At 43.4% G+C, this 27,824-nt stretch overlaps 1 protein-coding gene across 1 annotated transcript in view; it reads left to right on the forward strand.

The window, feature by feature from the left end:
• Positions 1 to 27,824, forward strand: part of PREX2 (phosphatidylinositol-3,4,5-trisphosphate dependent Rac exchange factor 2) — a 1,096,481-nt gene that overhangs the window by 422,458 nt on the left and 646,199 nt on the right. The window contains exon 13 of the mRNA XM_069220299.1: positions 15,229 to 15,332. Within this exon, the coding sequence (XP_069076400.1) occupies positions 15,229 to 15,332 (104 nt within the window). The remainder of the gene's footprint in view (positions 1 to 15,228; positions 15,333 to 27,824) is intronic.

Below are 27,824 nucleotides of genomic sequence, written 5' to 3' on the forward strand. Positions count from 1 at the left end.
GATTATTCACCCACAGCGTTTCTATAATGAGTAAAAACTATTGCTGCGTGACAATCCCGCCTACATCTATTCGGAAAATAACTCCCATTTGTGTAACTATGGTCAATGTCTGCTCTGTGCACTGTTTTTGCTGCTGCTGCTCCAGTGACTGTTATGCTGCAGTCACTGCTTCACACTGATATGTTAGTAGCGGTCATTACATGTGTGTTCTGGACACTATATGCACTTCTGTAAACTTTCATACCATAGAGTTGTTCAAATGGCTGTCAGTACTTTTTCATTTCATGTTAGTGTCCTTAACTGAAGTTCATATTTGGTGAAAGACAGCCGGTAAGGAAACCCAAGAACCCCTACTCACAATGTTGTGGGCTATGTTCTGGAACATAGAGAAATGTGCTTGGATGTATGAAGAAATTCAGTGCAAGAATGAAGGTCAATAATGGTCTGATGATACTGCTGTGAGTAGATAGCCACTCTGATTGATCACACAACAGATAAAAAGATGCTCGGAATGACTGGAAAGATTGCTTTCAAGCTTATTCTCATGAGTGATCAATAGTTCATCAATTTAACCACCTGTTGGACAGCAGGAACCGAGATACATTCTTCCATTTAATTGGTGGAGAAGTGTAGCACAATGGTTAGAGTGGCAGACCCTGATGCAGAGATCTGGCATGAGAACAGGGTTCTATTCCTTCCTCAGTGGGTCTTGGGCTCAATTCCCTTGGACCAGATAATTCTCGCCTCAGTGCCTAATCTAATTAATGGGTCCCACTCTGTAACTCTGGGCAATTGCTTGCTTAATCTCCACAAGGGCCCTGACGATGCTTGCCTTCCCCCTGGGGGTTGTCCAGGAGTGGGCACCTCACAGGGAAAAGCCAGGAGGGGTTCAACAGTGGTATGCATACAGCGCCTTGAGACCGTAACAGGTGAGTAGTGTACTATACAAGTGCGAAGTTTACCGCACTCCTTAGCGCCCTTCTGACTATGTCAAACACTGTTATCCTTGTCTGGACTTATTGTGGGACATCCCAGTGTTTACCATTTACTCCTTCCTTACAAACATGTTGTAGATCCAAGTGATGCCTCCTCTCATTAGCACCCGGCTACATACATTCTTTCATCGTTTCTTCCTTATTCCTGATAAACCTGCTCCTGGTTTACATACCATAGCCCATAACAATATGTGTTACATGAATGATAAAGCTTATTTTAAAAATAAATGCCAGCACTTGAAAAAAAAATCATGTAAGTTAGGCAATTCAAGGAGCAAAACACCACGAGGGTGGTTATGAGTAGGTCCGATTGTATGCAATAATTATTACACTAGATAAAAAATCTGACACTGAAGTCTTTATTTGATGTAGTTATTAGCACACACTCTTCGTTTTCAGGGCATAACATGTAGATCTTGGTGTGTACCACAACAACATTCACACGTAATTACACAGGGTGATAAACACCACTCCACTGTTTATAATAGCGATCCCAGTGCTAATAAGTGTTTTTTAATAATTTTAAGGTGCCATCTGTAATCTGTCCCTTGGTAGACACCAGAAGGAGATTATTCAACCTAAGAGGCTGTACAATACACACAATGTAATTAAAGCAGAAAATGAAACAGCTGAATGGTGCACTTTCTTCAAGATACTAACCACTGGTCAATCTGTCTTAAGTTCATCTCCTGCTCTATCTCTATGCAATAACATCCTTAACCATTTAAAAAGCAATATAGACAAAGATCTGGGTCATATTAGAGATACTGTACACTGCCTCCACTCTGTATAGCAATGCAGCCTTAAGTGTGTGCACTGGCCACAGAGAAGGATGGAGTCGGACACTCTGCAAATGCGCTGTTCCCAGTCGAGCCTCAAAGCCACACCTGCACGAGGAATGACACATTCTGCATTAGTGGAAAGAGGAGTGGTTGTTTGAAGCAGCTAGTCTGCCTTTCAGTGGTAAGTTGGTGGCAAACCAGCCTGTGCTTGAAAGGGGGACAGATGTCCCCTGCCATGCAGGTGCAGTAAAAAAATGCTAACCCCTGCATAAGGATGTCTGGAAGAGGTCCCAGGAATCCCATTTCTCCCTTTTCAAGTGACACTATTGTGGGGTGCAGAGACATGGCCATTGCCTCTCTGCCATTACTGTAATATGACGTGGGAGCAAAGGTGGATGATTCATTGATTGCCTTGGACCATGTCCTCATTCAAATGAGTGAATGCCTCTTTGAGGCCATGACAGCGTGTGTTTTGCACCAGCATGATCTGTATCACAGAAGAGACAGTGCACCCTTCTCTAGCCCCCTTCTGTCACACCATAGCAAAATGAGTGCAGAAAAAGGCACGCATGCCCACTGCACCTTCGAGGATACTTTCAATCAAAACTACTGCCACTCAAAATCAGTTGGAATAGCCTGAACACCTCAGCACCTTCGAACATGTTACTTAATAGGCAATAAGTCATCTGTGGATTTTTTTCCATTCACAAAAATCTTTCTTATCCTGGCAGTCAATGCCCTCTGTCCAGGCTTATCTAGCGTGGGCACTCTAGCACCAAGGGTTTAGTGAGAATATGTTCTATTATGTTTTCCAAATTAAATTTCTCTAAGCAGGCAAAAATCACACCAACCTGGTCTAGGAAAATAGACTTATGTTTCTTTATCAAACCTCCATTCAATTCATACAAACATAACAAGAGGCATATCCAAGATACACTCATCCAGCATAATTTACCTAGTTTAAGAGCATTGTCTTTTATGTGCTCAGTTTTTTTTATTTACTATATTGAATGAGTCTTTTTAAGCGTTTTCACTGCAACATTTTACATAAGATCATGGGAACACTAATATTAAACAAAAACTAAATATTCAGTCATGAAAACATTAGAGAGAGGGGAAATGAAAATGGTGGAACGTCTTTCCTTGAAGTCTGACACACAAGATGGACACATGATCTGTATTTATCAGTCTTGCTATCAGCCCGTCCTTTTGTAAAATGTATCTATATGTTCGATGGCATGTGTAGCTGCAGATACACATGCTGAGCACTGTTCCTGCCATCTAGTGTTGGGCTCGGAGTGTTACAAGTTGTTTTTCTTTGAAGAAGTCTTTTCGAGTCATGGGACTGAGTGACTCCTCCCTTTCGGCTCCACTGCGCATGGGCGTCGACTCCATCTTAGATTGTTTTCTTTCCGTCTTCGCTCCGTATTTCGAATCGGGAAAGTTAGCTAAAGTATTGAAATTTCGACGGTATTGTTATCGCTGGGTACCGGTTTAGTGTTACCGACATCAAGACCGCTTCGGCAGCCCTTCGGGGCTTCCACTCTTCACCGAGACCTGGTCGGCCCGACCACACCTGTCGTCCCAGACTAATGGACCGGACCCCCTTCCGTTTCTGTCCTAAGTGTCATGCAAAGTATCCTTATACAGACCAGCACCAGGCCTGTAATCTGTGTTTGTCAACCGAACACAGAGAGGATACTTGTGAAGCTTGCAGAGTGTTTCGATCAAAGAAGAACTTGAGAGATCGACGCGCAAGAAGACTGCAAATGGCATAGAAACTGAAAGAACAGCTCAACGTCGAGGAGAAGGAAAGAATCTCCATCCAAGAGATGGACTCGGATGAATCCGACAGTGAACGACCCTCGACGGTGCAACAAACTGTGAGTAAACCTGCCCCGTCCCAAACTCAGGGTCACACCAAAAAACTTAAGGTCATGGGGACGCCACCGCCAGCAGGCCATGGCTCAACCCACCGAAAGGAAGGTGACCAGACATCGGCTCCGAAAAAGGCGAAAGAGTTGCCGAAGACTTCCGACTCCGGTCGAGATTCCGGCACCGGAAGATTTCGACACCGAGTGATCTCATCGAACGAACCCCGTAAAAGCTCCTCGGAAACCGATAAAAACTATGACATCTGAAACTTCAGTACCGAAAAAAGCTGCCTTGGAGCCGAAAAGAAGCTCATGCACAGAGGAGCAAGGGCTTTCCATGCAACTCAAGGAAAGAAATAGATTTGAGCAAGAGTTGGATACAGAGGAACCTGACCAAAGACAACAGAGGTTACATATCCAAAAGGATACTGGCAAGATTCAGACTTTACCTCCACTCACATCTAAAAGAAAACTTGCATTTCAAGAAACAGAAATGCAACCAAAGGCCAAAGTGGTTAGAGACAAGTCACCAACACCACAGGTCTCACCACAACCATCCCCACTGCACTCACCACAATTGTCACCAGTGGGAACACCAATAATGAAGTCACCCACACATACTGGTATGACCCAAGATGATGCTGATGCATGGGATTTATATGATCCACCAATATCGGATAACAGCCCAGAGTGTTATCCAACCAAGCCGTCACCACCAGAAGACAGTACTGCATATAAGCAGGTACTAGCCAGGGCAGCTACGTTCCACAACGTAGCGATGCACACTGAGCCAGTGGAGGATGACTTCCTTTTTAACACTCTGGCATCCACCCACGCATCCTATCAAAGACTGGCAATGCTATGGGCCATGCTCAAGCACGCACAACAGGTCTTCCAAGAGCCTGGAAAGGGAAGAGCTATCACGCCTAGGGTCGAAAAGAAATACAAACCACCTCCAACAGACCCAGTGTTTATAACGCAGCAGCTCACACCGAACTCAGCGGTTGTAGGTGCAGCAAGGAAAAGAGCAAACTCTCAATCGTCAGGGGATGCTCCACCACCTGACAAAGAAAGTCAGAAATTCGACACAGCAGGCAAGCGAGTGCCATCACAAGCAGCCAATCAATGGCGAATTGCAAATTCGCAAGCCCTACTTGCACGCTACGACAGGGCACACTGGGACGAGATGCAAGACATCATACAGCACTTGCCCAAGGAACACCAAAAACGTGCCCAGCAAATAGTTGAAGAGGGACAGGCCATATCTAATAATTAGATAAGGTCCTCATTAGACTCAGCAGATACAGCAGCATGGACTGTCAACACGGCTCATGGACTGTCAACACAGCTGTAACCATTCGCAGGCATGCATGGCTGCGGAGTTCTGGATTCAAACCAGAAATTCAACAAGCGGTATTAAATATGCCGTTTAACCAACAACAGTTGTTTGGGGCGAAAGTCGATACTGCCATCAACAAAATGAAAAAAGACACGGACACGGCCAAAGCCATGGGCGCGCTCTATTCCCCACGATTCAGAGGCACTTTTAGGAAACCACAATTTAGAGGCGGGTTTCGGCAACAAACATCTGAACCTTCCACCTCCCAAACAAAACCAACCTATCAATCACAATACCAGAGGGGGGTTTCGTGGTTCCTATAGAGGACAATTCCCAAGAGGAAGGGGAAAGTTCCAGCCCGCCAAACCAAGGCCTAGCAAGCAGTGACTTCAATGTCACAACACCCCAACACTTGTCACCAGTGGGGGGGAGGCTAACCAAATACTACCACAATTGGACACATATTACCACAGACGCATGGGTCCTATCAATTATCCAACATGGTTATTGCATAGAATTTACAACATTCCCTCCGGATGTGCCACCAAAAACGCACAGACTGTCTCAACAACACTTAGACCTATTACATATAGAGGTCCAAGCACTGTTACAAAAACAAGCAATAGAGCTCGTACCCAATCACCAAAAAGGAACAGGCGTTTACTCACTATATTTCCTCATTCCAAAAAAGGACAAAACGTTAAGGCCTATCTTAGATCTCAGAACACTGAATCTCTTCATCAAATCAGATCATTTCCACATGGTAACACTTCAAGATGTAGTTCCCGTACTAAAAAATGGGGAATACATGACAACACTGGATCTCAAGGATGCGTATTTCCACATACCCATCCATCCTTCTCACAGAAAATTCCTAAGGTTTGTAATTCAAGGCAAACATTATCAATTCAAAGTGCTACCGTTCGGGATAACAACAGCCCCCAGAGTATTCACAAAATGCCTAGCAGTAGTAGCAGCTCACATAAGGAGACAGCAAATGCATGTATTCCCATATTTGGATGACTGGCTAATAAAAGCCAACATTCAACAACAATGTCAATCTCACACGCAATACGTCATAGAAACCCTACACAAACTAGGGATCTCAATAAATTACCAAAAATCACATCTGCAACCATCCCAAATACAACAATACTTGGGAGCAACACTCGACACACAAAGAGCAATTGCCACTCCAAGTCCACAAAGAGTTCAATCATTCCAAAATGTAAGATCAAGCATACACAACCAAACCAACACTACACGGTAAGGTTTGTAATGAAACTACTAGGCATGATGTCCTCATGCATAGCCATTGTCCCAAATGCAAGACTACACATGCAGCCCTTACAACAGTGCCTAGCAAAACAACGGACGCAAGCACAGGGTCAACGACAAGATCTAGTGTTGACAGACTGCCAAACACACTCTTCGCTTCAATGGTGAAACCCTATAAATTTAAACAGAGGGCGGCCATTCCAAGACCCAGTGCCTCACGCTATTATCACAACAGATGCTTCCATGGTTGGGTGGGGAGCACACCTCAACAATCACAGCATACAAGGTCAATGGGACAATCAACAAAAACTACTTCAGATAAATCACTTGGAACTGCTAGCGGTATTTCTAGCATTAAAAGGGTTTCAACCACTAATAGCCCACAAACACATTCTTGTCAAGACAGACAATATGACAACAATGTATTATCTCAACAAACGGGGGGGACACATTCGTCACAACTGTGTCTCTTAGCACAAAGGATTTGGCATTGGGCAATTAACAACAACATGCACCTAATAGCACAATACGTACCAGGCATTCAGAATCAGTTAGCCGACAATCTCAGTCGAGATCAACAGCAAACTCACGAATGGGAAATACATCCCCAGATCCTACAGGATCACTTCCACCGCTGGGGAACATCAAACATAGACCTATTTGCAACAAAAGAAAATGCAAAATGCCAAAACTTAGCGTCCAGGTACCCACAACCTCAGTCCAAGGGCAATGCTCTATGGATCAGCTGGTCAGGGATATTTGCTTATGCTTTTCCCCCTCTCCCGCTCATTCCTTATCTGGTCAACAAACTGAGTCAAAACAAACTCAAACTAATACTCATAGCACCAACCTGGGCACGCCAACCGTGGTACACAACACTGTTGGACTTATCAGTAGTACCCCACAAACTACCAAACAGACCAGATCTGTTAACACAACACAAACAACAGATCAGCCCCCCGAATCCAGCATCGCTCAATCTAGCAATCTGGCCCCTGAAGCCTTAGAATTCGGACATTTAAACCTTTCACAAGTGTATATGGAGGTCATTAAACAAGCGAGAAAACCTACAACAAGACATTGTTACGCAAACAAATGGAAAAGATTTGTTTGCTACTGTCACACTAATCAAATCATGCCACTAAATGCCTCCACACAAGACATTGTAAGTTATTTATTACACTTACAAAAGTCTAATCTAGCTTTCTCTACCATTAAAATCCATCTCACTGCAATATCTGCCTATCTGCAGATTACACATACAACATTGCTTTTTAGAATCCCAGTTATTAAAACATTTATAGAAGGACTAAAAATAATCATTCCCCAAAGGACACCACCAGTACCTTCGTGGAACCTTAATATTGTATTAACACGACTCATGGGCCCACCATTCGAACCCATGCATTCTTGTCAAATCCAATTTCTGACTTTGAAAGTAGCCTTTCTAATAGCCATCAAATCACTTAGAAGAGTGAGTGAAATACAAGCATTTACTATTCAAGAACCCTTTATACAAATACATAACCATAAAGTGGTTCTCCGTACAAATCCAAAATTCTTACCAAAGGTCATATCACCATTCCATCTAAACCAGACTGTGGAACTCCCAGTCTTCTTTCCACAACCAGACTCAGTAGCTGAAAGGGCCTTGCATACATTAGACATAAAAAGAGCACTAATGTATTACATTGACAGAACAAAACAATTTTGTAAAACAAAACAATTGTTCGTAGCTTTCCAGAAACCTCACGCAGGTAACCCTATATCCAAACAAGGCATTGCCAGATGGATAGTTAAATGCATTCAAACCTGTTACTTTAAAGCAAAAAGAGAATTACCCATTACACCAAGGGCACATTCCACTAGAAAGAAAGGTGCCACAATGGCTTTTCTTGGGAATATACCAATGACAGAAATTTGTAAGGAAGCCATCTGGTCCACACCTCATACATTTAATAAGCATTACTGTGTAGACGTGTTAGCAACACAACAAGCCACAGTAGGACAGGCTGTATTAAGAACATTATTTCAGACAACTTCAACTCCTACAGGCTAACCACCGCTTTTGGGGAGATTACTGCTTTGTAGTCTATGCACAGCATGTGTATCTGCAGCTACACATGCCATCAAACGGAAAATGTCACTTACCCAGTGTACATCTGTTCGTGGCATGAGACGCTGCAGATTCACATGCACCCTCCCACCTTCCAGGGAGCCTGTAGCCATTTTTAGTTGCATGAAATTTGTAAATATGTAAATAAATATTATTTTTAATACACACTATGTACATACATTACTACTCCACTGCATGGGCACCTCTAGTATACTCACAACTCCTACCTCACCCTTTGCGGGGAAAACAATCTAAGATGGAGTCGATGCCCATGCGCAATGGAGCTGAAAGGGAGGAGTCACTCGGTCCTGTGACTCGAAAAGACTTCTTCGAAGAAAAACAACTTGTAACACTCCGAGCCCAACACTAGATGGCAGGAACAGTGCACAGCATGTGAATCTGCATCATCTCATGCCACGAACAGATGTACACTGGGTAAGTGACATTTTGCCTTATCAACATATGCATGAAGACTAGACACCATAACCAAAATGTCTTCCTTTAGCTCTTCCTGCCTGCTACACATCAAAGCTTGAATGAACAAAAATAGTCTTGCCTTCAAAGACAGAGGTCACAGTGGCACAAAAATGCCACACTGTGAGTCTGACATTGGGAAGCGCATGCTATGATCTGTGGGACTACTTTTGTTATCTCCTGATGTCTGCAGAAGAAAGAGTGAGCTGTAAAACTGTGATACCTTGCGATTTGTGAATACTTTGCACCTGTCTGTGCACCTGTCCTGTGCAGTTGTGAAAATGGCAACAAAGCACGTATGCGTGCCACTGTGCATTGCAAAGGATGGAAGGTGCCTCTTTGACTCCCTTTTCCTTGTAATTCATTGGGTTTTGCAACGTGTGCTTTCAGATTCTTATATGTTATCATGATTTGAAATTCATTTTAGCATATTGCGACTTGAGGGTTCACAACGCCGTGTGCAGTGACATTGGATTCACAAAGACTTTTGAGAATCAGGGCTTAAGTGTTTACGTTTAGTCAGCATGTTCTGCCTTTCATATGCCATACCGAATACGTTGTATTTCAATTACTGGAACTCAGGCGTCACATAATATTTGATATATAGGTAAGAACATACTACTGTCACCGTGAGTATTATTGCTGAGTTGCATGTTAAGCCATATCATCCTCTTCATTGCTGCCTTTATTGTTTAACCTTTAGCTGTGTTATTTCTGTGGTTGGAGTTTCTATTGGAATTCCACCACCGCTCTCTTTGGTAAAATCCTCTTTTACTGAACATATTCATAGATGTTTGAAAAATAATTCAATACATGGCAATTTTGTTGGCAGGTGGCTGCCGTACAATTCCTTCTGTGTCTCTTACAGAGGAAGGCCAGCACACACTTGGATTATTTATATTGTTACACCTTGCTGTATTGCTGGATTAGCAACTCTGCATACAAAAGTTAAATGACAGTTAAGGTTGCCTGATACATTGACATGGCTTCTCACGCATGTCCTGGATATCCACCATCTACGTGAAACCTAACCACCCCAAAAGAGAGTTCCTGATATTTGCCAGGAACATCTACTTCAAACCTGGCTCAAGCGCAATGAACAAATTCAAGCTCTTACTCTTACCTGATGCCAAGTCACTCATATTAACCGTGGACACCAGCCTCACCCTCTATGATTTGATTGCCAGGACAACCAAGATGTCTTGGTTCCAGCTGTCTCTACTAAAGAAATCAAAATCATTCCTCCCAGTAAGCAGCTTTAGATCTGCTGGAGGCAGTAGTGCCCTGTTCTTCAGTCTCCCAGGGTCCACACTGACCCCCTTTAGGGCATTCTAAATTCAGCAGTACACTACATGAAGATACTGAAGAAATATAAACACATCACCCTCACCATGATCAACTCCAGTGGCTGCCCTTGCCAGAGCGCACCATCATCAAAAGCAGCTGCATCATTCACAAAGGCATCACAATCAGCACCCTTCCCTATCTGGATAGCTATCTCAAAATCCCCCGTGGCTCTTATCACACCCACTGCCAGGATCCAATCAGACTAGTGAAGAAGTGGGAAAAAAGAAAGAAAAATAGAAGGCAACAGACCTTCTTCATTTATGCATCCACAATCTGGAACACCATCCCCATATCCATCAGGCCTGTCCCAATCCTGCTTCAATTTAGAAAAGAGCTAAAGATAAATCTATTTAAGGACTACTACATCACAAGGCAGTGAGAGTCCAGTCTCTCTCTTAAAAAAACAGCTATTCCCTCCAATCATGTGTTTGCTGTTTTGTTTGCCTTTGACCCTGTACATTTCTCCACTGCCTTTGACTAGGTTTGTGTTTCTTAAATACCACATACGTTCATACATATGCCACAAAATGTACAAAACTATGCTAATACAAAAGTTAATTAGCACCCCCAGTAACATGTGAAACTATACACTGTGTACATTTATATATGTATCTTTTTTTAATAAAAAATTATTCTCTTTTCCCAAGTTCTAGGTACACTATCAAACTTTCTATCCTTTTAGATGGAAGTTAATTTCCCCCAGGCTAACACAAGATCAAAACTACTTATTGATCTGTGTTTTAAACTCATTTGAACCTCATTACCAGTCCATGTATATATTTCCTGCCCCAAATATTGAAACAAGATATATTAACTAACCTAAAACATGCCTACATCAACTAGTTAACATTTGCCTAACAAGGTAATAGTCATATGGCCTTGTTTGGACACAAAGACATGAACATATGTGAAAAATTAATGGTTACATTGAGCAATTCCATACATTACCATTAGTCCGTGTGTACATTAGCTATCATAGGCCTTTTGAAGATCCTGTGTTAATGTTAACTAGCCCTGAACAGAGCTTTGATTTAATCACTGATTTGGCTTGTGCTGAGCATTACTATTAATCCATGTTTGTGTTAGAATCTACTGAATATTTACATGATGCTATATTTAGTTTAGCTACCCATGTCACCAATCCATGGTTTCATCATATAAGTTTAATCTTTGCTGTTTTTCCATGTTTTTAATTGTTAACTGTGTAAATCATGACAGGCCATACTTGTATTAGTTAGCCATGGACTTTGCCATGGCCCCATCATTATATGAGCTATACCTTAACATTGCCATTTATGTTAGCTCCCTCTGATCCATGTAATGGTTGTTGTATGTACAGCATCTAAGGTCATCTAATTTTATCTAATGTTAGCTGGCCATTAACAGTATCATGAGCCATGTGTGCCGACTTTATCCATAAGTAGCCCTGAACATTGACATAATACCATGTTACCATTATCCACTAACCCTAAACTTTGACAGAGGTCAATGTTTTTGTCGTGAGCATACTTGCATAGCCTTCAGCGCAGTCACCAGTTCATTGCCTACCCTAGAATATTGTCTCAATTCTACATGAAAGCCTGCAATCCCAATTATAGGCTCCCACGTATTATATATCCAATGTCCTTATTACAGTCAAGTTGTGATGTCTCTAGTCATCTGTAGTAAGAAAATGACGTAGTTGTTTACCTGTAATAAGTTGTTATGGTTGAATTTGATTGGGCCCTGCTTGACTGCCTGACCATTCTGCAGGGTGGTACTTCAGCACCTCTCTAAATCCCTGTCTCGGCCCTCCGACAAAGATGCTCTGGCCCTTGCAGACCTGTAACATGTGACACTTTAAGTCCCTCTGCCCCCTATGGGGTGACCCCATGTGTCTCAGGTCTATCTTTCTTCTTTTGCTTTTCACTGTCTGTATTTATGGCTCTTTTTGCTTTTTACTGTATTCCTTTTTGTGCCTATGCACCTCCTTTGTTCTCTTTTCTGTTTTGCTCTCTTTTGTTTTGTGGCTTTTTCCCTCTCTTTAGCCCACTCCTCTCTCTCCTACCCTTTTCCTCCTCTTTGAGCTCAACATGAGCTGCTATCCCACCCACTACCCTCTCCTCTCCCCTCATGAGGCCTTCTTAGTGGCAACTGCAGATCGGAGATTGCCTGGCACCTGTCTGACACTTTTGCTTGGAAATGCTCTGGCACCCGACAGCCCCCCTTCTCAGTCCTTTAATCAAGACAGTCTGGCCCTTGCAGACCTCTGGTGCTTTCAGCACTACCTCCCCTTTAGGCAACCCCAACTCCCCAACCCTCCATGCTATGTATGTGCTCTTTTCCTTTTTACTGGCTCTTTTTTGCTTTTCACTGTGTCTTTTTTTGTGCCTCTTTTGGTCTTTTTTCTGCTTTGCTGTCTTTTGTTTTGTGTTTTTTTTCATTCTCTCTGTCCTTCTTCATTCTCTCCCATCCTTTCCACCCTATTTGAGTTCCACTAGACTCACTCACTGCCCTCTCCTCCCCAATGACTGAGGCCTTCTTAATGGCATCTGTTCTAACTGCCTTATGCTTCTGCTGGGTGGTGCTTCAGAACCTGCCCCTCACCCCGTCTTTGTCCTCCGACTAAGACACTTTGGCCCTTGTGGATTTGCAATGCTTTCAGACGCCCTAGCCCTCTGTGAATTGACTCTACTTCTCTCTGGTCTGTCTTTCCTCTCTTGTTTTTTACTGTATCTTTTTGGTCCCCTTGGCCTCTTTTACTCTCCTTTTCTGTTTTGCTCTCTTTTGCTTGTGTCTTTTTGCCTCTCTCTGCCTCTCATTCTGTCCTGCCCTTCCCTCTCCTTTTGTGCTCCTTGCAAGTGCCGCTAACCATGCCCATCACCTCTCGTCCCCACTCCCTGAGACCTTATTTATGGTGTGGATGGATAGTTGGTGCACTAAAGGCAAGCCCCTCTGCAACCATCTATGCCTTGACTGGGCCAAGAGCCCTAGTCTGTCAGCCAGACATCACAACTGCCTTGGGTGCTAATTTGCCTGCACCCTTTGTGCCCTCGACCCCGGACGCTCATATCTGCACTGCACCTGGCCTCCCCATCTATTCTCTTGCCTAAACTGCCGCTTCTCTTGCCCAACACCACCACCAACTCCAACCACTGCACACACAGCTGCACAAACCCCTCCGCTACCTCACACAATACACATCCCACTCTCAACTGCCTGCTCCTCCACACGCACTTGGGCATCTGAGCATGCCATAGTAGTCCGGGACCTCCTGTGGAACCTCTCTCCAGGCCTCCTATTTCTCATAGAAACCTGGCTCAATCCAGTATGTCTCATTTAAACAGTTTTAAATACAGGAGCAGCAAAATAAGTGTTGTGACTTAATAATGGATAATACAGCATGTCCCAAATATTTACAGTCATTCCAATATAATTTATTGTATATTGCACAATGTAAAATAGTGTTTAACAAACTCAAAGGAAAATGAGACACTGTGAGGTGCACATAACCCCAAGTGATACACCATAACCAAAAAACATGAAAGCAGTGAGTATGGTTCTGGTATTTTGGTTTAGCAGACATCCATATATGATATCTTATTTGAAAATCCAAGATCACTAGGTTAAAATCACATTGTGTTATAATAATCAGTGGTAGTCTGCGGAAATGTTGACGGTATTTCGACCATGTGAACAGCTAGGTAAAATCTTGCTTAAATACCGAGTTTGCATGGACATTTGGGTTGCTCTTGTGTTCTGAAGAATAAATAATCAATCCAATATATGCCACAGACATAGCAGTGGCCTCCCCTCCCAGGTATAAAATCACGAGACAAGACAGAACCAACAAACCTGGAGATGTCCTCGCCATCATCTACAGCAAGCCACATCACCTCAGCTCACACCTCCAACTGGCTGGAACACGTGGCATTAATACTCTATAATACACCCTTAGGACCCAGATCCAACTTCAGCTCCACACTCGCAGCACTTTCAGACCTCATCCTCCCTCTGGCCCTCACATCGAAATCTTTCGTCCTGCTTCACAACCTCAGCTTCCATCTGGAGGACCAGACCAATCCCCACTCCACTTTGCTCCTCGAGTCCTGGGTGACCTCAATATCTCAAACCTCAGCCAGCAGGTGAAGAACCTTACTCATGTGGCAGGTCACCCCCGACCCTGTCTCCACCAACTCCTCCAACATCACAGTAGCCAACCAACCCATCTCATCTGGAAAAAACACTCCCTCATTCACTTCAGCATGCACCTGTTCAACAGCTCAGAACCAACAACACCCAAACCGCTCCTCTGAGTTCTAGTCTTGATGCCCCCTGCCATCCTGACCTAACATGCACTGTTGTTAACCTCAACATGTGGATCACATCCTGCCCTATTTCCTTGGCTTCTTTGAGAACCATCACTACATCTCTCTCCAGGCCCCAGGCCAACTTTTACATCGGACTACTGGCTCACACAGTGTCACTTCAAGCAACTAGAATGACGGTGCTGCCAATCCCATGACAGTACTGAGAAAACACCTACAAACCATCCCTCTGGTTTTACCACCAGTGCATCAAAACTGCCAAGTGCCTACCCCATACCAAACAAATTCACAACAGCTCCAATGGGGGGCTTCAGGAAACAGAGAGATGAGAAGAAGAGAGATGAGAGATAAGAGTGAAAGAGTGAGAAGGAAGGGAGCAGGGCTGGTTTAAACATTTTGGTCAGAGATGCTTTTGGCTCTTAATCCAGCTCTGAACATACAGCAGCTGCTCCTAAACACTGCAATTAATTGATACATTCATGTCTGGTCTATGATTCAACATTAACTACAACTAGCCATGCACATAGCCATGACACTTACTATGATTTTGTGAAATGTTATGTAATTTATACAGGGAACAGCACAGTCCTCTAACTTCTGCAGAACTAGACCATATTTTCATAAAGCTATAGAAAAAATGCCCTAAGTTATTACTTTCCATTACACTTGGATTTTGCAGATTTCTCCTATCCTAACAGTGCCTGTTTCTCGTTTAGTTACAGATAAGCACCAATTCAAGCCAGAGCAAATGCTGTATCGGTTCCGTTACGATGATGGAACATACTATCCAAGAAGTGAGATGCAAGAGGTGATTTCCAAGGTATGTTATTCTTTTCACCTGTTTTGTATGTTTTATGTTTTAACTAATCCCACGCACACCTCTTTCTTCAGCCCACATAGATCCTCTATTTTTGCAATTATGATACTACATACACAGGAACCAGCTTCACCGCCCTATTCATTTGTCAGTGGCCTTCTAGGTTGTAGATGAGATCTCAATGGTGTTGAGCTGTACAATGTTTTATATTATAAATCTCAGTGTGATGCTAATTGGATCACAAACCTTTCTGAATAAAAATGATCTGTCTGGTATTACTAGAATTGCTGTGTGTCTCAGGTTATAGCTGTGTAAGGAGAAATCCATTTTAAAATTGCATTCTTATTACTGGACTAGGCATGCTACAGCAACAATACAAATCTTTCTTAGAACCACCCCTGATGGGTGGTAGTGTCAGGAAAGATTGTGGTGTGACATAAAGGGGCATATTTACAGGAAAGTGGCGCATCAGCTATGCTGCACTACTTTTCTTGCGTCCCCCTGTACCCCTGTAATGTCACCATGGTAACGCCATATTTACAATACAGTGCACCATGGCTCACGTTAGCACAATAGTGTCAACATTTTTGATGCTATTGTGGCACATTGGTTGACTTGCGCCAAAAATGATGGCGCTAGTCACGCAATGCATGGGGAGACCCATGGGAAATAATGGGAACATCACTTTAACGCCTGCCTTGGGCAGGCGTTAAAAATAGTGTGGAAAATGGGGCAGTGAAATCTTGTAAATTTCACTGTGCCATTTTTCTGGGCCTCCTAATGGGGGACGCCCTCCTTGCATACGTTATGCCTAGCACAGGAATAATGTGGCACAAGGGTTTACAAAGTGGCACAATACTAGCGTTGTGCCACTTTGTAAATCTGGCATGGGGAAAGGGCCTCCTTGACGCCACCTTAGCGTTAAAAAAAAAAAAAGGACGCTTGGGCAGTGCAAGGAAGTGCTAGGGGACTTGTAAATATGCCACGTTTGCTCTTGTGGAGAAGAAAGGGCCCTGTGTCCTCTCCTAAGAGGCTCTATTTAAGGTCCTGTCAGGGCCAGCTCCTAACACATTTCTTCTGAGGAATAACTGCAGGGTTCATCCCTTTTGTGGGTAGAAGTAGATAAAAATAGGCAGAAAGTAAGACAGACTAAAGTAAGACAGACTATGAAAGGTCAGTCTCATTGCTCCAGGTTATTATGGGCAAGTGGAATGGTATTAGTAGCACTTCTTGTTTTCAATGGGTGATGCTATATGCACCCAACACTTGATAGGTGAGAGCAAACTAGGGCTCAGTCGGTCCAAATGTGACATCATATTAGTTGTTTTACCAAAACTTTAGGGTAAATTTACAAACATTTTGTACTGGGTTAGCATCACAAAAGTGCGTAATTTACTTTTCAGTAGAAGACTTGTTTTGTGCTGGAAAGTTCCCTAAAAGTAATGCAAAGCAGCTCGAAGCTTAGCATTGAGGAGACGTTACATTGGTGGTACATGGGCATTCTCATGCAACCACCCATGCCTTTTGACGGAAAACCCTATCTACAAACATTAGTAGACAGGGTTTAGCACCAAAAGTTAATGCCATTTAAAAGGGGGTGTTAAAAGGAAAAATGTTTTAATTTCTCCTTTCTTTTCTGTCTTTGCATGCATGCTGCACTGTGCAGCACACATACAAAGTAGCAAAAGTTTTAGAGTGTATCTAAGCAGAGTATTTTGTACTGGAAGGTGTGTGTGTGTGTGTGTGTGTGTGGGACACAGCAGCTAAAATCAGCGCTGTCACTTGGGAGAGGGAGGGAGCATGCCATTTCTCTGTATGTATGGCACTCTCCTGCTCCCTCCCTGTCATGCAACGCAGCACAGCATTTTTGGCTGGCGCACCGCATTCTGTACCTATTACTACATCTGGGCCTGACCGTGTTACCCTTAACTGGTCTATATCCTTGTGCTAGCCTCTTCACCCCATTATGAAAGGGTGCAGACTCATAGTTTTCATCACTACTTAGCAGATCTTTAACTTTAAAACCAGTGGCATCACCAAATGTGCCTTCCACCACTTCAGACACCTCCACTTACAGATTAGATTGCAAAAACAGGCCTTTATCTTGGTAGGATCAATGTCCCACTTAGACTACTGTAAATCCTCTTAAAAAGGATTGCCAGCTAAGATGATAAGTGAGCCCTAAAGGTTTTAGAACTATCCATTGCTCATTAGCTCTGATTATAAGTTGGATGAAACAGTATTTTTACCACCCATCCTGTACAGTCACCCTGCTTTCGTTTACCACCTGCAAATGTAGGTAGTAAATGTAAGCATATTTGGCTATGGGATGGGGTGACTGAAAGTGGATTTAGACGGAGTAATAATGAGTATGCATTCTATTCCCATTCTGAGTACGTATACTCATTATAGCCAGATTTGTCTGCGGCGACACAAGCAGGATACATAACTTCCAGCCACACTGTAATTATGCACCTAAATCTGGCTACCTTATAATTGGTGGCCAAAACCTTTGGTCTTTAGTGGTATGATCAAAGCTGACGAGAACAGTATTAAAAACACTACGCATTATGTATTATGCATTATGGATTATGCAATAAGCATTATGCAGTATACAGTATGCACTCTGCATCACTGCCTTCAAACTCACATCTGTAGGCTCATGTCATTGTACAACCTATTAAGATGCCCATGATTGGCCAACCACAACCCACATAATGTTCTTATGACTTAAAACAAAAGGTTTCCTCCGAATTAACTTAACCTTGAAGATTCTACCCTTAAGAATGTACTCATCCTTTGCATGAGGCACACATATATGATTCTACCAGAAGCTTCTGCTGGAGAAATGATATAAACAGGCCAAGTCGCTTTAAGCTATATATGCTGTGAGCCAGACTGCTACGTGCACGGAAAAATCAGAAAAGGAATGTACTCCCCCCTTCCTGCAAACAGAAACAAACATAGGAAAGTTTGGAAAGAACTGAACATGTAGATTTTTCAATCAGCTGTCTTGCTGATTATTTTTGTTTCTTTCTGTGTATTTTGTCTATTTATATTTGCTTTCTGGTGTTCATTGATACGAAACGACCTTTAGCACCACACATCGTTTTATAAATTCATTAAATTCCAGTTCCAGTACATTTACTGCCTAAATCAGTCAGTATCCACTCACTCTGTGGCACTTAAGTGGAATCAGGCACTAATAAACAGATTCATTTTTATTAACTTTTGCAGGTGAACCAATTCAAGGAATTAGTTAAAGTTAAAGAAATCTCTTGTCGACTAACAGGAGGAGATAAGGTAGATGTGCTGGAGACATGCAATAACTGATCTGGAGTAGCAGCTTTATCTGTAAAGCAATATGGAAGAGAGGAAAGAATGACTTACATTTAGAAGCCTGAGCCTTTTGCATGCTGGAACCTCTTAAGTAGAGAGAGCAAGAGGTTTATACTTGTGCATATTTCTTAAACACTCCATGAAAAAGACAGAATATGCCAGCTGCCAGGCTCAACCCAACACACCTGAATGATGAGACTCATGTCAGAGAGCCTAAAACCCGCAAACCACGAAGTTTAATAGAATTGCCAAAACATTTTAGGTAAGAATGAATGGCGAGTTATTCCATTCTCTGGTATCCCAAAATGCTGTCCACACTTTCCAAGAGGATGCATTATGGAAACACAAAGCAAGCAACAGCTCTGAAATTGAAGCTACAAATATCATGTTATGAGTACATATGCTATTGGTTGAGTATAATGTTGAAGCATCCTCTAATAAAAGCATAGTCTGTACAGTTTACATGATTTCTGCTTGGTCTGTGTGGGTCATTGGTCATTCTTGCATTTTGTGTATTCTGAACCGACTATTAAATCAGCTAAAAGTGAGAGAATGAGCATGGAGCCTGTCCTGGCTATGATATAGCATGTAGTATGTCACGTCATGCCAAACTTTTCCTATTGGTTTAGGATGGAGGCTAATTTACATAGGTTTGGTCCCTGCCTGTGTTGGCACAGTAAGTTTTTAATAAGTTCAAATCTGAACGTTGCACTGTAGTAATAAATGTGTGAATGTGCATCTATTAGTATAATTGCTCCAAATAACATGAGTTACTGGGACACATTTAATTTCACTGCCATGCTATAACTATATATGTGTGTGCATATCTGACTTTTTTGTGCCATCCATGTAGCTGTAATTCCCAAGAAACAGGCACAGCATGTCATTAGTGCAAGCTTACTTTATAGATAAAATGGTATGTCATTGATGGCAGAAAGTGAAACACTCCTCACACCACAAACATATTGCAACCACATATATCACAGCAGCAGCAGTACAGACGCCCCTAACACACAGAACAAGCAGAGCTCTTCCAGCTTCTATCACACAAACAGCAGCTCCATCAGTGTAGAAGCAGTGCAAGGTTTTGGCATACAGAGAACCTGTAAGGGGGGCAGCAGTCCATGATTCATTCTCCTAATGAATAGGTACATCATAGGCTACAGCCCATCCGTCACCGACCTGCAGCAGCAGTACATGCCTATTTCACAACAGAGCAGGTATAGCAGAGGCAGCAGGAGTACAGGCTTCACTCGCCCACACAGACAGATAGCATATCAGCAGTGAACATTCAACTCACACATGGAACAGCTAAAACAAGAGCAGAAGCAGTAGAAAACAGCTAAAAATATTGCAGCTGCCTTGAGATACAGTGCAGTAGAGACAAAAACAACACACACAACCCACCTGCCCCCCATTTACAGTATAGGTGGCAGCACCAAAAGTTTCTCAAAGATAAAATGTAGATGCAGCATATCAGTAGTTCAAGTTTCCTTCAATTTATAGTACACGTGCAACATGCCAGCAAGGGATACGACACCCCAACACCTCTGCAGTCTCACAGTGAATTTGAGCATGCGCACTCACATATGTGGATGCATTCATTCTGATCAGATGGTTACATGAGTTACTTTTTATTTTGTAGGATGACAACAAAGGGTATGTCTTTGAATTCTTTACTCTGCATTAGATTACATGAGGAAATGACTGTGATTATGTTACCCTGTATTGGAAGAAGAAAATGTAGGTCTCTTTATCCTTTTAAGGCTCACAGAATGGGTTCCCTCTAATTACATTTACTTGGATTTGATAACAGAAATACATTGTTCTGCCTGCTTTACACTGAATTGACATTTTCAGAAGGACTTCCGTTTGTTTACTTGTTCCTTGCATTATCTGGCAGAAGGCGATCACTGTGATTACATTAATTAGCTTTTAGTTACAGAGCCATTACTGTGATTCCTTTACCCATTACTGGCTTAAGGCAGGGCTGCTTTGATCACTTTACAGTGCTTCTTCCTGCATTCAATAACAGAAGGTAATTACTCTGCAAGTCTCACTCTGCAGTAGAGCACAGAAGATGTTTCTACTCATTGCTATCAAATATTTTTAAATATTTTATTTGATCACATCTATTCAACTTTGAAGTAACAACAAGTAGAGGTGAAATGCATTTTAAACCAGTTGGGCCTACTGAACAAAGGTATTTGGTGAGTACATAAAGTAGTACTCCTGTATTTCAGAGACAATTATTTATACCTCGGATGGATTGTGCCTTCTTTTTACTTTTACTAATAGGGAGTTGGATGTTTCTGGGTTGATTCACAAAGTCATGTATGCGTATGTAAGAGAGAGCTATTGTGGTACTACTTCTCATACTCATAATTACTTTTGTGAACTAACCCCACTGTGTCACAGTGCTCACCTTCATTTACTGTTTTGTACAGGGCTCCTGCTGTAGCACATTACTATTCGTTTCGTTCCAAGATGGTAACTGCATTCTGCGTGTGCGAAAATTAGCTTTAAGCCTCATTTAGAGTTTGGCAGAGAGGGTACTCTGCCGCAAATGGGACGGAGTAACCTCTCTGCGAAACCATTAGTTCATCCACTTGATTTACGTGGATCTACAGTATCTCGACGACAGAGCCTACTCTGTCTCTGTCGTTGAGATGGTGCTCTGATGGCCTGATACATTATTGGTCATCAGAGTTTTGAGGAGCGGATCACCCACCTGCCAGATTTAGAGTGGGTGGTTTAATGACCCGTTTTTACTGTTTACCACCCCAGGGTAAAATCTGATGGTGAGGGACAATGAAAAGTTTATATGACCCCTATACCATGGGAGACAACTCCCCGGATGTGGGGTCATTAGTTTTGGGTTTATCAAAAAGTCTAACTCCAGCTGTGGGAGTTTGGTTTTTGAAAAAACAAAAATAGGTTAAAAGTTTGACGAACATCCTTCACTTTGACTGTACTGTCCATTGTTCCTTTAACATAGTGACAGACACTACCATCATGGTAGTTCCTGCCAATGACTAGAGATGTCTGCAGGCCTGGTGGACATTTCTAAATGCAGAGGGCAGGTATTCCATCCAGGGGGTAGGAGTATTTTACTCAGTTACCCTGATGGAGTACAAACCGTACAAACCATACTCCCCACTCTAAATGAAGTCCTTTGTCAGTGCAGCCAATCTGTTTCTTTCATACGCTCATTAATAAGTAGAGAGCAGTACAGCCCTAGCATGGTTGGTGTTGGGACTAAATATCAGAGAAAGAATATTGTTTGGACAAAATGTTGTTTCAAGAATGTCAATGACAAAAATATTGTGAAGGTAATTTTTTGTAGGTAAACAAAGTGTTCGATGGCATCTGTCGCTGTAGATACGCATGTTTTGCAATAGCTTGCCATCTGGTGTTGGGCCGGAGTGTTACAAGTTGTTTTTCTTCGAAGAAGTCTTTCGAGTCACGGGACCGAGTGACTCCTCCTTTTGTCTCCATTGCGCCTGGGCGTCGACTCCATCTTCGATTGTTTTTTTTCCGCCATCGGGTTCGGACGTGTTCCTGTCGCTCCGAGTTTCGGAACGGAAAGATAGCTAATTTCGGAAGATTTTCGTCGGTATTGTTGCGTTCGGGATCGGCGTAGTTAGATACAACACCGCATCGAAGATCGAAGAGCTCCGGTGCCCTTCGTGGTAGTTTTTCGATCCCCCGTCGGGGCCTGGTCGGCCCGGCCACGTGCTGAAGAACGCCGATGGAACGGACCCCGTTCCGTTTCTGCCCCAAATGCCACAATAAATACCCCTATACAGACCAACACTTGGTCTGTAACCTGTGCCTGTCACCTGAGCACAGTGAAGACACCTGCGAGGCCTGTCGTGCGTTCCGGTCCCGAAAAACACTCCGAGACCGTCGAGCCAGAAGACTTCAGATGGCGTCCGCGCCGACAGCCCACCGAGAGTTCGAGGAACAAGAAGAGGAAGGTACCTTCTCGATCCAAGAATCGGACTCCGAAGGATTCGACGAGACACAAACCGTGAGTAAGACGTCGAAAACCACACAGAGGAAGATTTACAAGGCCCAGGGGACGCCACTGCCATCAGGCCATGGCTCCACCCATAAATTCGGTGACCGACCGTCGGCACCGAAAAAGGCCCAAACAGTGCTGAGATCGTCCGACTCCGGTCGAGACACCGGCACGCAGCCTTCTCGGGACCGAGAAAGTGCTGGAGACAAGCCTCGACACCGAGATGCCGGTGTGGACACGGCTCGACGCCGAGACAGCGGCACCGAAGAAGATCGACGCCGAGAGGTTTCGGCCCCGAAAAAGAAAAAAGTCACCTCGGAGCCGAAAAAACACGCAGACAGGGTTTCAGTGCCGAAACAAACTGCAAGCGACCCAGCTTCAGGCTCTTATACAGAAGAGCACTCGCTAACCTCCCAAATGCAAAAGCATAGGTTTGAGGAAGAGCTACAATCAACTGATGTGGACCATACGCAAAAGCGTATTTTCATACAGTAAGGGACAGGAAAAATAAGCACCCTTCCCCCCATTAGAAGAAAGAGAAGGTTGGAGTTCCAAACTGAACAGACACCACAACCAAAAGTGGTGAAAAGAGTTACCCCACCACCCTCTCCTCCGCCCGTGATTAATGTCTCACCAGCACAAACTCCATCACACTCCCCAGCTCACACCACCATAAGCCAGGGTGACCAAGATCAAGACGCATGGGACCTATACGACGCCCCAGTGTCAGATAACAGTCCGGAGGCATACCCTACAAAGCCATCTCCACCAGAGGACAGCACCGCGTATTCTCAAGTAGTGGCTAGAGCAGCACAATTTCACAACGTAAGCCTCCACTCAGAACAGGTCGAGGATGATTTTTTATTCAACACACTCTCCTCCACCCACAGCTCATACCAAAGCCTGCCTATGCTCCCTGGTATGCTCCGCCACGCAAAAGAAATCTTTAAGGAGCCGGTCAAAAGTAGGGCTATCACACCAAGGGTGGAAAAAAAGTATAAGGCGCCTCCTACAGACCCGGTTTTCATCACTTCACAGCTGCCACCAGACTCTGTCGTTGTAGGAGCAGCTAGGAAAAGGGCCAACTCCCACACATCTGGAGATGCACCACCCCCAGATAAAGAAAGCCGCAAGTTCGATGCAGCTGGTAAGAGAGTCGCAGCACAAGCTGCAAACCAGTGGCGCATCGCGAACTCCCAGGCACTACTTGCGCGCTATGACAGAGCCCACTAGGACGAGATGCAACATCTCATTGAACATCTGCCCAAGGACTTACAAAATAGGGCAAAACAAGTGGTTGAGGAGGGACAAACCATTTCCAACAACCAGATCCGCTCCTCCATGGACGCTGCAGATACAGCTGCACGGACAATTAATACATCTGTAACTATCAGAAGGCATGCATGGCTCGGAACGTCTGGATTTAAACCAGAGATTCAACAAGCAGTTCTCAATATGCCTTTTAACGAAAAAGAACTGTTCGGTCCAGAAGTGGACACAGCGATTGAGAAACTCAAAAAAGATACGGACACTGCCAAAGCCATGGGCGCACTCTACTCCCCGCAGAGCAGAGGCAATTACAGCACATTCCGTAAAACACCCTTTCGAGGGGGGTTTCGGGGTCAGAGCACACAAGCCAGCACCTCACAAGCAACACCGTCCAGTTACCAGGGACAGTATAGAGGAGGTTTTCGGGGACAATATAGAGGAGGGCAATTCCCTAGGAATAGAGGAAGATTTCAGAGCCCCAAAACCCCTACTACTAAACAGTGACTCACATGTCACTCACCCCCTCCACACAACACCAGTGGGGGGAAGAATAAGTCATTATTACAAAGCATGGGAGGAAATCACTACAGACACTTGGGTTCTAGCAATTATCCAACATGGTTATTGCATAGAATTTCTACAATTCCCTCCAAACATACCACCAAAAGCACAAAATTTGACAACACACCATTCCAATCTCCTGGAGATAGAAGTGCAGGCACTATTGCAAAAGAATGCAATCGAATTAGTGCCAAACACACAAATAAACACAGGAGTTTACTCACTGTACTTTCTGATACCAAAGAAGGACAAAACGCTGAGACCAATCCTAGACCTCAGAGTAGTGAACACTTTCATCAAATCAGACCACTTTCACATGGTCACACTACAAGAAGTATTGCCATTGCTAAAACTACACGACTACATGGCAACTTTAGACCTCAAGGATGCTTATTTCCATATACCAATACACCCATCGCACAGGAAATACCTAAGGTTTGTATTCAAAGGAATACATTACCAATTCAAGGTACTGCCTTTCGGATTAACAACCGCACCAAGAGTCTTTACCAAATGTCTAGCGGTGGTCGCTGCACACATAAGAAGGCAGCAAATACATGTGTTCCCATATCTAGATGACTGGCTAATCAAGGCCCATTCGTTAATAGAGTGCTCAAATCACACAAATCATATCATACAAACCCTCTTCAAACTAGGGTTCACCGTCAATTTCACAAAATCCAAAATTCTGCCGCTCAAGGTACAACAATACCTGGGAGCCATCATAGACACATCAAAAGGAGTAGCCACTCCAAGTCCACAAAGAATTCAAAATTTCACCACCATCATACAACGCATGTATCCAACACAAAGGATACAAGCAAGGATGATACTACAACTCCTAGGCATGATGTCTTCATGCATAGCCATTGTCCCAAACGCAAGACTGCACATGAGGCCCTTACAACAGTGCCTAGCATCACAATGGTCACAAGCACAGGGTCACCTTCTAGATCTGGTGTTAATAGACCGCCAAACTTACCTCTCGCTTCTGTGGTGGAACAACATAAATTTAAACAAAGGGCGGCCTTTCCAAGACCCAGTGCCACAATACGTAATAACAACAGATGCTTCCATGACAGGGTGGGGAGCACACCTCGATCAACACAGCATACAAGGACAATGGAACGTACATCAAACAAAACTGCATATAAATCACCTAGAACTTCTAGCAGTTTTTCAAGCACTAAAAGCTTTCCAACCAATAATAGTTCACAAATACATTCTCGTCAAAACAGACAACATGACAACAATGTATTATCTAAACAAGCAAGGGGGGACGCACTCCACGCAGTTAAGCCTGCTAGCACAAAAGATTTGGCGTTGGGCAATTCACAACCAAATTCGCCTAATAGCACAATTTATACCAGGGATCCAAAATCAACTCGCAGACAATCTCTCTCGAGATCACCAACAGGTCCACGAATGGGAAATTCACCCCCAAATTCTGAACACTTATTTCAAACTCTGGGGAACACCTCAGATAGACTTGTTTGCGACAAAGGAGAACGCAAAATGCCAAAATTTCGCATCCAGATACCCACACAAACAGTCCCAAGGCAATGCCCTATGGATGAACTGGTCAGGGATATTTGCTTACGCTTTTCCTCCTCCCCCTCTCCTTCCTTACCTGGTAAACAAACTCAGTCAAAACAAACTCAAACTCATATTAATAGCACCAACTTGGGCAAGGCAACCCTGGTACACAACGCTGCTAGACCTATCAGTAGTACCCTGCATCAAATTGCCCAACAGGCCAGATCTGTTGACACAGCACAACCAAAAGATCAGACACCCAGACCCAGCATCGCTGAATCTAGCAATCTGGCTCCTGAAATCCTAGAATTCGGGCACTTACAACTTACCCAAGAATGTATGGAAGTCATAAAACAAGCCAGAAGGCCATCCACCAGGCACTGCTATGCAAGTAAATGGAAGAGGTTTGTTTGCTACTGCCATATTAATCAAATACAACCATTACACACAACTCCAGAACATGTAGTGGGTTACTTGCTTCACTTACAAAAATCTAACCTGGCTTTCTCTTCCATTAAAATACACCTTGCAGCAATATCTGCATACCTGCAGACTGCCTATTCAACTTCCCTATATAAAATACCAGTCATTAAAGCATTCATGGAGGGCCTTAGGAGAATTATACCACCAAGAACACCACCTGTTCCTTCATGGAACCTAAATGTTGTCCTAACTAGATTTATGGGTCCACCTTTTGAACCCATGCACTCCTGCGAAATACAGTTCCTAACCTGGAAGGTGGCATTTCTCATCGCCATTACTTCCCTAAGAAGAGTAAGCGAGATTCAGGCGTTTACAATACAGGAACCTTTTATACCACTACACAAGAATAAGGTCGTCCTAAGGACCAATCCTAAATTTTTGCCAAAGGTTATTTCACCGTTCCATCTAAATCAAACAGTGGAACTTCCAGTGTTCTTTCCACAGCCAGATACCGTAGCTGAAAGGGCACTACATACATTAGATGTCAAAAGAGCACTGATGTATTACATTGACAGAACAAAAAACATCAGAAAGACTAAACAACTATTTATTGCATTTCAAAAACCTCATGCAGGAAACCCAATATCAAAACAAGGTATAGCCAGATGGATAGTTAAATGCATCCAAATCTGCTACCTTAAAGCTAAACGACAGCTGCCCATTACACCAAGGGCACACTCAACCAGAAAGAAAGGTGCTACCATGGCCTTTCTAGGAAACATCCCAATGCAAGAAATATGTAAGGCAGCCACATGGTCTACGCCTCACACATTCACCAAGCACTACTGTGTAGACGTGTTATCCGCACAACAAGCCACAGTAGGTCAAGCTGTATTAAGAACATTATTTCACACTACTTCCACTCCTACAGGCTGATCCACCGCTTTTGGGGAGATAACTGCTTACTAGTCTATGCAAAACATGCGTATCTACAGCGACAGATGCCATCGAACTGAAAATGTCACTTACCCAGTGTACATCTGTTCGTGGCATCAGTCGCAGTAGATTCGCATGTGCCCACCCGCCTCCCCGGGAGCCTGTAGCAGTTTGGAAGTTACCTTCAACTATTTATATATGTATCATCTCAACCTTAAATACGTGCATACTTCGTCACTCCATTGCATGGGCACTATTACTACAATTCAACTCCTACCTCACCCTCTGCGGGGAAAAACAATCGAAGATGGAGTCGACGCCCAGGCGCAATGGAGACAAAAGGAGGAGTCACTCGGTCCCGTGACTCGAAAGACTTCTTCGAAGAAAAACAACTTGTAACACTCCGG

Source organism: Pleurodeles waltl, chromosome 2_2 (genome assembly GCF_031143425.1).
Source record: "Pleurodeles waltl isolate 20211129_DDA chromosome 2_2, aPleWal1.hap1.20221129, whole genome shotgun sequence".
NCBI classification, from domain to species: domain Eukaryota; kingdom Metazoa; phylum Chordata; class Amphibia; order Caudata; family Salamandridae; genus Pleurodeles; species Pleurodeles waltl.